The 12,355-nt window shown below is 39.8% G+C and overlaps 1 protein-coding gene across 4 annotated transcripts in view; it reads left to right on the top strand.

Moving 5' to 3' along the window:
* GRAMD1C (GRAM domain containing 1C) overlaps positions 1–12,355 on the top strand; it is a 100,704-nt gene that overhangs the window by 76,342 nt on the left and 12,007 nt on the right. For all 4 annotated transcript variants that reach the window (XM_017547730.2, XM_017547731.2, XM_037745437.1 and 1 more), the window contains 3 exons: positions 7,032–7,150; positions 10,071–10,213; positions 10,997–11,100. In XM_017547730.2, coding sequence (XP_017403219.1) covers positions 7,032–7,150; positions 10,071–10,213; positions 10,997–11,100 — 366 coding nt within the window. The remainder of the gene's footprint in view (positions 1–7,031; positions 7,151–10,070; positions 10,214–10,996; positions 11,101–12,355) is intronic.

The following is a 12,355-nucleotide window of genomic DNA, read 5'->3' as shown; positions in this document are numbered from 1 at the left end:
AAAAGGCAAAAACTTCCTGTAACCATTGAGTTAAGTTCAGCAGGTTGAAGATGGTTGCAGCTGTAGAGAGGAAAAGACCAAACCTCAATAGTAGTGTTCCTTTATCTTATAGTGCTGCATTTATTTTATGACATAATTAAATGTTCTTCATGTGTATTCATTTTAAAAAGTGCTTTCTTTGAAACACTGGAATGTTCTTAAACTGCCTTTTTTTTTATACTTCACACTTTGATTCTATGATAAGCACTCAGATATGCAACAGCATAAACATTAAAAATTTTCATGTGAGAAGAATAAAATCAGGGGGTCTTTTAAATCTGTGCTCCTTTAAATCATTGTTTACAGTTATATGACACTACTTTTTAAGTGTTTTTGATCTTTTAGTTTCAGGGGCACAGGTACAGATTTGTTATACAGGTAAATTGTGTGTCATGAGAGCTTGGTGTACAGATTATTTCATGACCCAGGTAATAAGCATGGTACCCAATAGGTAGTTTTCAACCCTTACCCTCCTTCCACCCTCCACCCTCAAGCAGGCCCCAGTGTCTATTGTTCCTTTCTTTGTGGCCATGTGTACTCAGTGTTTATCTCCCACTTATAAGTGAAAACATGTGGTATTTAGTTTTCTGTTACTGCAGTAGTTCACTCAGGATGATGGCCTCCAGCTCCATCCATGTTGCTGCAAAGGGCATGATCTTGTTCTTTTTTATGACTGCATACTATCCCATGGTGTATTTGTACCATACTTTCTTTATGCACTTTACCATTGATGGGCATCTAGGTTGATTGCATGCCTTTGCTATTGTGAATAGTACTGCAGTGAACATTCTTGTGCATGTGTCTTTATGGTAGAACAATTTATATTTCTGGGGATAGATACCCAGTAATGGGATTCTCAGGTCAAATGCTAGTTCCTTTTTAAGTTCTTTGATAAATTGCCAAACTGCTTTCTGCAGTTGAACTAATTTACACTCCCAGCAGCAGTGTATAAGCATTCCTTTTCTCTGCAACCTTACTAGCATCTGTTATTTTTTGGCCTTTTAATAACAGCCATTCTGACTGATGTGACATAGTATCTCACTGTGATTTGATTTGCCTTTCTCTAATGATTAGGGCTGTTGAGCATGTTTTCATATGCTTGCTGGCCAGATGTATGTCTTCTTTTGAAAAGTGTCTGTTCATATCCCTTACCCACCATTTTATTGGGTTGTTTATTTTTTGCTTGTTAATTTGTTTAAGTTCCTTATAGATTTTGGATGTTAGAGCATTTTCAGACACATGGTTTGCAAATATTTTCTCCCACTCTGTAGGTTGTCTGTTTACTCTGTTGATAGTTTCTTTTGCTGTGTAGATGCTCTTAATTTAATTACGTCCCATTTGCCAATTTTTGTTGTTGTTGTTGCAATTGCTTTTGGTGTCTCCATCATGAATTCTTTGCCAGGGTCTATGTCCAGGATGGTATTTTCTAAATTTTCTTTCTTTCTTTTTCTTTTTTGAGGCAGGGTCTCACTTTGTCACCCAGGCTGGAGTGCAGTGGTGCAAACATAGTTTACTGTAGCCTCAACCTCCTGGGCTCAAGCAGCTCTCCCGCCTCAGCCCTGCAAGTAGCTGGGACTATAGGTGCACACTACCACACCTGGCTAATTTTTGCATTTTTTTTTTTTTTTTGTAGAGATGAGATTTCACCATCTTTCCCAGGCTGGTCTTGAACTCCTGAGCTCAAGTGATTCACCTGCCTCAGCTTCCTAGACTGCTGAGATTACAGGTGTGAACCACCATTCCTAGATTTTCTTCAAGGGTTTTAAAAGTTTTATGTTTTACATTTCAGCCTTTAATCCATCTTGAGCTGATTTTTATATATGGTGTAAGGAAGGGGACTAGTTTCGATCTTCTGCATATGGTAGCCAGTTATCCTAGCACCATTAATTGAATAGGGAGTCCTTTTCCCATTGCTTGTTTTTGTCAACTTTGTTGATACCAGATGGTTGTGGGTGTGTGGCCTTATTTCTGGGTTCTCTATTCTGTTCCATTGGTCTATATGTCTGTTTTCATACCAGTACCATGCTGTTTTGGTTATGGTTGTCTTATAGTATAGTTTGAAGTTGAGTATTGTGATGCCTCCAGCTTTGTTCTTTTTGCTTAGGATTGCTTTGGCTATTGGACTCTTTTTTGGCTCCATATGAATTTTAGAATAGTTTTTTCCTAATTCTGTGAAGAATGTCATTGGTAGTTTGATAGGAATAGTATTGAATCTATGAATTGCTTTGGGTAGTATGAACATTTTAACAATATTGATTCTTCCTATCACTAGCATGGAATGTTTTTCCATTTGTGTCATCTCTGGTTTATTTGAGCAATATTTTGTAATTCTTGATCTTTCACCTCTTTGGTTAACTGTATTTCTAGATATTTTACTTTTTTTTTTNTAATGAATGGAATTGCAGTCTCAACTTGGCACTCAGCTTGGCTATTGTTGGGTACAGATATTTTCCAAGTTGCTTGTTTGCTAGCCCTGTCTTTCAGGGATGCCAGTGAGGCATAGATTTAATCTCTTTACATAATCCCATATTTATCAGAGGTTTGTTCATTCTTTTTTATCCTTTTTTCTTTATTTTTGTTTCAGTTAATTTGGAAAACCAGCCCTCAACCTGTGAGATTCTTTTCTCAGCTTGTTCTTTTCCGCTGTTAATACTTGCAATTGTATTATGAAATTCTTAGAGTGAGTTTCTCAGTGCTATCAGATCAGTTTGATTCTTTCTTAAAATGGCCTTTGCCTTTCAGCTCCTGTATCATTTTATTGTATTCTTTAGATTTCTTGGATTAGGTTTCGAGTTTCTCCTGAATTTGGATGATTTTCATTGCTATCTCTATTCTGAATTCTATTTCAGCCTGGTTAAGAACCACTGCTGGGGAACTAGTATAACTGCGTGGAGGTAAGAAGACACTCCAGCTTTTTGCGTTGCCAGAGTTCTTGCACTGGTTCTTTCTCACCTGTATGGGCTGATGTTCTTTTAATCTTTGAAGCTGCTGTCTTTTGGATGGTTTTTTTTGCTTTTATCTTCTTTGATGCCCATGGGAGTTTGATTGTGGAATAAGGTGGGTTCAGTTGACTGGCCTCACTTCTGGAAGATTTCAGGGGGCCCAGGCTCAACTCAGAACTCCTGGACTGTATGGCATACCCCCCTCTGGGGGGGTAGAGTTAGAGGACATGGTTTTGTGTGCCCCCGGCTTTGTTCTCTGGCCCTTCGAGGTTAGATATCCGTTGCACTGGAGGTGTGGAGGTGTTCCTGGTCCCATGGGCCACGTACTCCAATGGGGAGTGCTGGCAAAAGCACTTCATTAGGGTGGTGGCAGTGGGATCTGTGCTTGCTCATGAATGCCAGCAGCCATGATGGCATGGTGGGGTGCTTGTGCATTGGCTGGGGCAGGGGCATTGGTGGGAGCCCTTTTTTTTCACTAGTGTTACCTTTGTTTTCACAGGTGCTGTATACTGGCTAAATATGTTGGTGTTGTGTTGTGGGCTGCGATCCAATAGGTAGTGTTTAAGAGTATTAGCTGGCAGATAGGCTCTTAACTCTGCCGCACGACTTACTTGAGCTTTGTCATGGCTGTCAGTAGTGCTCTGGGGTGAGAAGGAAGAGTGATGACCCTCTCCCGTAGTCAGCTCTTGGGTCTTGGAAGAGCCCCCTTCGACTGGCTCTGTGCCTGTGTTTCTTTTGTTGGGTGTCTGGACCACAGGACTGGTTTAAGCAGGGGCAATGGTTGGCAGACAGGCCATATGCTTGCCATGTCAACCCTGCAGCAAGAATTACATTCTGCCTTCCACTGGCTTACAAACCCAGGCATCTCACCTCTCTCAGTGATCTGAGAGTGAGGCTTTTCTCTTCTTAGGCATCACTCAAGCCTGCACTTCCTACTTGGCTAGGAGCTGTGGGACTGGATGTGGTCACCTATTCTGCTCTCTGAGCACTTCCGAGGGGAACGCAGGGTTGTGCCTGCCCACATAGTTGAGGCAGAAGTGAGACCACTGGGCTGGACACTCTAGCAGGCATGGCCTGTCTAGCTACCAGTAGCAGGGGTGAGTGGGAGTCACCTACCCTGCTGTCAGGGTGTTTCCTGGGGCAACAGGAGCTGTGGCTGCCAGCTGAGTTCAGGCAGAAGTGGGACTGTTGGGCTGAAGGCTAGCACCAAGTCTTGTCTGGCATGGCGGAGTGAGCAATCTTTCTGCTCCCAGGCAGGACGATAGCTTTTACTGGGGATATGGTACTGGTGTCATTCTGTTCCAGGGTCCAAGGCTTATAGAAGTCCCCATGGACTTGAGAGTTGTTGCCGCAGAAACTGTGGCTCTCTGCTGCAGTTTAGAAGTGTGCAGTGGGGCCCGGGGAACTAGAGAATGCTCCCATTACCAGTCTTGCATGGGTCGCTGTGTACAATCCCCCAGGGAGCTCTCACTCATCCTTTCCCATATTGAGGAGCTTTTCCTGGCTCCGTGCTGATCCCAGATGGGCTGCTGCCCAGCTTTGCTCCTCTCTGCCCTCTGTGTCCCCTTGCTGCCTGGATGGATTCTGACATGGTTTCTCAGATGATTAGCTAGTACGGTCAGTGTTCACCAGCCTTTTTGTTTCCTGTCTGTGAGAGCAGCACACACGAGCAGCTTCTAGTTCACCATCTTGACCCAACACCCCCTTACACTATTTTTAATTAAAGCTCAGTTTTAAATCTTTTTACCCAACATTTTACATTTAAAAATATGTAAAGCTTCAGAAAAAATGCATGAGTAGTGTAATAACATCCATATCCACTTGCCTAGATTAATCAATTTTTAAATTATGGCAAAACGTACATAAGATAAAATTTACCATTTAGCCATTTTTAAGTGGACGGTTCAGTGGCATTAAGTATGTTCACATTAGTGGGCAACCATTGCCATCATCCACCTTCAGAACTTTTTCATCTTTCCAAACAGAAACGCTATACCCATTAAACAGTAACTCTCCATTTCTTCCAATTCTTGATGATCATTTTATTTTCTGTGTCTGTGAATTTGACTACTCTAGGTGCTTTGCATAAGTGGAATAATACAATGTTTGTCCTTCTGTGACAGGCTTAATACACTTAGCATAATGCCTTCAAGGTTCATCCATGTTGTGGCATGTATCAGAATTTTATTCCCTTTTTTAAGGCTGAATAATATTGCATTGCATGTATGTACTACATTTTGTTTATCCATTCGGTTTTACATTTCTATAAGCGAATCACAAAGCTTCCCATTTCTCCACATCCTTCCAACACTTATTATTTATAATAGCTATCCTAATGAACATGAAGGTTCACCAGTTTTAAAACTTTATTAGATCAAAGGATTCTTAAAATTCTGCAATTCCTACCCTTTATTATTTCGGATCAATATATCAAAATGGCTTATATGTCCTTTTGTGTACTGTAGCTATTTTTCTTACCATTCATTCGAGGTTTTTTTACATTATGATAAGCTTCACTTAGGTATTGGAGGATTGACAATTCCAAGATGATGTTAATTAGGTGATGTTCCAGTAAGCAATACTCAGTAAGTAGACCTTATTGATAACATTGACGAAAATACAAGGGTGACATTCATAGGAAGACAAATACTTTTCTTTTATCCTTGTTGACAGTTGCTTCATTGAGTAGCATGCAGTTTTAACAGCAGAATTAAATGACATCTTTAAACTCTATTTCTGATTAACAGTGGATTGTTTGTATAATTTTCCTGAAACAGGCTGACATGTGACCAAAGTAACCTTCTGAAAAGTAGTTTAGAATTAGTTGTATATCTTCTTTTATATATACCTAAATAAATTATTTTACAGCAAATCCTGGATGATAGACTCCATGGTTTATGATTGTGCCTTTTAAATTTAGTTATAAGATTTTGCCAGATACTCAAAAGGGAATTTCAGGATCCCTCGTTATATCCTCAGATCTAGCAGTGTAAAAGAAGCAGAGTAAAATTGGCTGTATTCTAAAGCCTCACTTCCTTCCTTTGATGAGTATAATGGGGCTAGATAAAGGCTCCTATGCTTTAGGATGTTGGTGAATAGCAGTCAAACATACTGGTACTTGCCCCACTCAATTTGTGCTAGGGCATTAAGTGATATAGTCATGTCTTTAATAGAATTCTATTTTGTTTTTTTAAAGATGGGGCTTCACCATGATGGCCAGCCTGGTCTTGAACTCCTGACCTCAAGTGATCCACCCACCTCGGCCTCCCAAAGTGCTAGGATTACAGGCATGAGCCACCGTGCCCAGCCTGAATAGAGTTTTTAATGCTTTTGTTTATACTTTTTCAAATTTTTGGCTTCCATGGAATGGCCTTCACTGTGTTCTAGAACTATATTTCTGTTCAAGTGTGTATTTAATCACTATATTGTCCCTAAGCAAATAAAAGAGAATTTTTATCAGATCTTGCCATAAACATAGAGATATGATCTTAGAGTTTTCTTAATACAGCTTATATAATCATTTATGTTCCATTTTCTTACCTTGACTGAAGATTTGAGCAGACAAGCCACTGACATTACATGATTTTTCATAACATTGACATAATTTCTACGTAAGTTGATGTCAAGATTATATTGTTTCATAATGACAAATATCTTTTAAAGTTTTGTCCTCAAGGATGGGAATATTGAAGTGTTGTTCTGTCTCTGATAAGGCTGGCATTGTTACTTCTCTTCACAGATACTGTGGACTTTAAAAAGAAGCTTACAGATGAAACAACTTTTAATTTTATCATCTAATGAAAGGGAAAAGGATATTAATAAACAATTTAGAAAGAAATGGATCAGAGATGGGAATATGCCATATTTAAGGAGAGTGCTTAACACTTAATCTCTCTTTTTTTTAATGTTAAACTTACAACATGCAGTTATAAGGAAGTTAGCACTAGTCAAAAATATACATTTTAATAATTCAAAAACTCCTTTGATTTCATTTAAAGTCATACTGTTCAAATTTCTAGAGCTAACTCATTTTGTGTTTGCTGTGGTTAGATGTAGTATCTACCCCTTGGACTGCAGAACTTGGAGGTGATCAGCTGAGAACCATGACCTACACTATAATCCTTAATAATCCACTTACTGGAAAATGCACCGCTGCCACTGAAAAGCAGGTACGTCTGCTATGTCAGAGTCCAGAAGAGTCATGTGTGGGGAAAGAGAAAAGATGCCTCTTCTAGTTTGGCACTTTATAAGACAATTTCAATAAACAAATGGCAGGAAAAAAGGGAGGTTAAAAGAGTTCACAGGTTAAAAGAGACTTAAAAGGCATGTGAGTCATATCAACCCACTCCTAATTCAAACAAACCAACTGTTAAAAAGTATTTATGAGATTTCAGGAATTGATCCTTTTTTATGTATAGTAATGGTATTACAGCTGTGTTTTAAATAAAATAATATTTATTTTAAAAGAGATATATGGAAGAATCTATAAAGCGATATAGGGAAGTATTTACGGATGACATGACGTTGATGTCTAAGATTTCCTTTAAAAGTCATCTAGCCAGGCAGAGCACGGTGGTAGAGGCAGGGAATATGGAGGGAGGGCAAAGGAAGCAAAACTGGGCGGAAGTTAGTGTTGCTTCATTTCTACTCTTTCACGTGTTCAGAATGTTTCATTATAAAAGATTTTTTTGAAAGAATACCAGGCCAGTTGTGGTGGCTCATCCCTGAAATACTAGTGCTTTGAGAGGCCCAGATGGGAGGATCACTTGAGACCAGGAGTTTGAGATCAGACTGCACAACACAGTGGCACTTTGTCTTTACAAAAAATAAAATTAACCAGGCATGGTGGTGCGTGCCTGTAGTCCTACCTACTTGGGAGGCTGAGGCAGGAGGATCACTTGAGCCCAGGAGTTTGAGGTTACAGTGAGCTATGATCTAGCCACTGTACTCCAGCCTAGGCAACAGAGCTAGACCCTGTCAAAAAGAAGAAAGGAAGAAAGAAGAGAGAAAGAAAGGAAAGAAAGAAAGAAAGAGAGAAAGAAAGGAAAGAAAGAAAGAAACAAAGAAACAAAGAAAGAAAGAAAGAAAGGAGGGAGGGAGGGAGGGAGGGAAAGAAAGAAAGGAAGGAAAAAAGAAAGAGAAAGAAAGAAAGAAATCAAAAAAGAGAGAGAGGGAAGAAAGTGAGAAAGGGAAAAGGGAGGAGGGGGGGAGGGAGGAAGGAAAGAAAGAAGAAAGGAAGGATGGAAGGAAGGGGAACACTACTGAAATCTAGTTTACAGAATTGTGTCAAGAGTTAGGGCCAAATAACTAGGTTCCTGCTTTGACACATGGGAAGAGATTGAGTTTTTGACATTAAATACTGTACGAGCCATTTAATGCTCCATTTCTGTGACCAGAGTGGTACTGTCATACAGTGGAGTGTGAATTTGAATCAATTTGTGTTGCAGTGTCTGATTTGCAGGTAGTCTGAAAACATCTCTTAACATCTGAACCTGTTGTGCTCTTGTAGTTTTGTCTATTAGCATTAAAAAGAATGTATTTCCATACCTTTAAAAAATTATTATTATTATTTGACACGGAATCTTGCTCTGTTGCCCAGGCTGGAGTGCAGTGGTGCAATCTCAGCTCACTGCAACCTCCACCTCTGGGGTTCAAGTAGTTCTCCTGCCTCATCCTCCTGAGTAGCTGGGACTACAGGTGCATGCCACCATGCCCAGCTAATTTTTGTATTTTTAGTAGAGACGAGATTTCACTATGTTGGCCAGGATGGTCTTGATCTCTTGAACTTGTGATCCGCCTGCCTTGGCCTCCCAAAGTGCTGAGATTACAGCCGTGAGCCACCACACCTGGCCAAAAAATTATTAAAAGATTGTCAAACTTAAGAAAAGTTTGGTATTTTGGTATCGAGTAGTCTTTGAAAACTTTGGAAACCTGCCCCCCTCCTCTGCCCTACCTTAGAGGATAGGTAGAAAAGTTATGGTTAAAATAAGAAAGATTTGGCCAATGACCATTTAAAATCCTGTTTAGGAAAAGCAGTGTGTTGTTTGGTTACTGCCCTATTTGACTTTTTTGGTGAAAGGTGGTTTTGTTGAGCTTTGATTAATTTTGAGGTGGGGTCCTTACTTCATTCAATTGATTTTTGAATTGTGCAGCTAACAGGAACACATAAAACTCTATAAACTTATAATACACCTAAGAGATTATATGGTTTGTCCTCATGCCTAAAAGAAAAAATTAATTTGACAATGAAATAAACAACAGAGAGGCAGCAAATACAGATTCTGTAAGTCCCTGTCTGCCTCTCTTTAAGAGACATGGTCTCACTCCGTTGCTCAGGCTGGAGTGCAGTGGTGCAACCATAGTTCACTGCAGCCTCAAACTCCTGGGCTAAAGTGGTCTTCCCACTTCATTCTCTCAAATAGCTGGGACTACAGGCATGTACCATCAAGCCCAGCTAATTTTGTTTTGTTTTGAGACAGAGTCTTGCTGTGTCTCCCAGGCTGGAGCACAGTGGGGTGATCTCGGCTCACTGAAATCTGTCTCCTGGGTTCAAGTGATTCTCTTGCCTCAGCCTCCCCTGAGTAGCTGGGACTACAGGCATGCACCACCACACCCAGCTAATTTTTGTATTTTTAGTAGAGATGGAGTTTTGCCATGTTGGCCAGGCTGATCTTGAACTCCTGGCCACAAGTGATCCACCCAAATCGGCTTCCCAAAGTGCTAGGATTACAGGCGTGAGCCACTGTGTCTGACCTGATTTTTTATTAAAATTTTTTTTTTTTTTTTTTTTGTAGAGGCTGGCTGTTTTTATATTGGCCAGGCTGGTCTTGAATTCCTGACCTCAAGTGATTCTCCCACTTCCGCCACCCAAAGCGCTGGGATTACAGGCAGGAGCCGCCATACCTGGTCCTCTTTTTCTCAATTTATAGACAACAGAGTCAACATGTAGGCTTTTCTAGCTTCGTATATAGGTTTCTCATGTCTTTTGTAATTTTTGAGAAGGGATCCTGGTATGTATGTTCTAAATTGGCAAGAAGATTCATATATTAACCATACACATACAAACATTTTTAAATCTTACTTTGGCAGAGACTGTATAAAGAAAGTCGGGAAGCACAATTTTATCTGGTAGATTCAGAAGTACTGACACATGATGTCCCCTACCACGATTACTTCTACACCGTGAACAGATACTGTATCATCCGGTCTTCAAAACAGAAGTGCAGGCTCAGGTGAGCTGTGGTAAACGAGTGTGTTAGGATAGGCCAGATTATGTCCTGGTCATTTATTCATCCTGAATTCTTACTAGCAGCTTTACACAACAATTTTATTTCTTGCTCAAATTATATTTCCAACAGTGGTGAGCAGAGAAGTGGGGCTTCTCAGCTAAGGCCCCCGCTTGACGAAGGCTTTGACATCTGGAGCTTCATGATCCAGAATATGTGTCGTTTCAGTTGCCCCAGGAAGAGAAAGCTGTAGGATTGTGTTCATAATCCATTGACCAGAAGCAGTCTTGTGACCTTGTTTAACGGCAAAGGGGCTGAGAGTTTTGGGGGAGTGCACAGTGGGCAGCAATTGGCTCTGCTGCAGCAGGAAATGAGAAATGTTGGTGCATTAGAGAGAGGGGTGCGCCATCATGTATGTGGCCAAGTGGGGTTAATGTAGTTGCTTTCACCTAGTGTATGACCACTAGAGACTTTTTATACAAGAAATTTAGAAAATTTAGTATTTATTTTGAGCCTTTATTGCTATTCTATTTAGATAAGGAAAATTCAGGGCTTGAGAAAGGAAATAAGTAAAATGGCAAGTACTTAGGAGGAAAATGTGATGAAATTATTAGCAGCACACATTAATTTTTTACATAAAAGTTATCAATGAACACATTTTGTTTTATAATATTAATGACTTTGAATCCTTTTGACCTTCCACTGAATACAATTTTACATTTAATTATAACATGAATATAACTAAAGTCTGCTCTTTAAATAAATATTCTTTCCTTCTTATTCTGTTAGAGTTTCCACAGACTTGAAATACAGAAAACAACCATGGGGCCTTGTCAAATCTTTAATTGAGAAGAGTTCTTGGAGTTCTTTGGAAGACTATTTTAAACAGCTCGGTTGGTAAATTTTTTTATTTATCTATTTTTGTAAAGATGGCATTTATTAACAAAATAGGTTGACTTTTCATTTGGATTCATAGCAGGAAACTGGTCAATGATGCTGGGACGACTCCTGCTGAAGTGGTTCCCACTGTTCCACTTGCTCTGCCGCTTAAGGAATTTCAAAACTCTTAATTTTCATTGGTCAAACAAACACTTATATAATGCTTATTTATTTATTTGTTTATTTAGAGACAGAGCCTCCCTTTGTCATCCAGGCTGGAGTGCAGTGGTGCGATCTCTGCTCACTGCAACCTCCGCCTCCCAGGTTCAAGCAATTCTCCTGCCTCAACCTCTCGAGTAGCTGGGACTACAGGCATGCACCAGCACACCCAGCTAATTTTTTATTTTAGGTAGAGATGGGGTTTTGCCATATTGGCCAGGCTGGTCTCGAACTCTTGACCTCAAGTGATCCACCCACCTCGGCCTCCCAAAGTGCTGGGATTACAGGCATGAGCCACCGCGCCAGGCCGTATATAATGCTTATTATATGTCAGACATATATAATAAAGTTCTATGTGCTTTACAAATATTAACTCATTTCATACTCAGAACAACTCTGGCATGTAGGTACAATTATTATTTTTCATTTTACTAGAAGAGGAAAATGAAAGACAGAGAGGTTGACTTTGATCAAGATCACACAGTTAAGAGCTGTCATTTCCCTTTGCCTCTGCAAGGAACTAAGGAGGCTGACTGTATAACGTGATCATAGATATACACCTGTGCTGTCTACGCTCTGGGGAGTTCTTGGGGCCACCTCCCTTATCAGATGTAGCTTCCCTGGGTTTATGCAGGCCAACTTGGCAATGGTAGTACGTACATGTATGGATTTGGTGGAGGTGGGTACCAGAGGCTGACTGGGGAAAACGATACAGTGGTTCTGTTTGGATATTTCTTAACGTATACATCGATAAATATATATACACACACATATGTGTGTATATATAAGTATGTGTGTGTATATATACACACAGATACATACATGAGCATAATTTAAGTTTAGTTGAAGAAAAGCTGGTGGTCAGTCAACTCAAGGTAATTTAAGGCTTATCATCTAGTTTGGTGATAATTTTCCTTGACTTTCTTCCTTGTCTATTTCATTATTAAATTATTCATCAAGAGCAGAGAAAATGACTCAAATATTAGTTTGGCCACTGAATAAGTTTCTAATAAAAAAAAAATCTGGCAGAGGAAAAAGTTGAAACAAATG

The sequence above is a fragment of the Cebus imitator genome, unplaced genomic scaffold, assembly GCF_001604975.1.
Source record: "Cebus imitator isolate Cc_AM_T3 unplaced genomic scaffold, Cebus_imitator-1.0 Scaffold201, whole genome shotgun sequence".
Taxonomy (NCBI): Eukaryota; Metazoa; Chordata; class Mammalia; order Primates; family Cebidae; genus Cebus; species Cebus imitator.
This window is presented reverse-complemented; position numbering and strand designations above follow the sequence as displayed.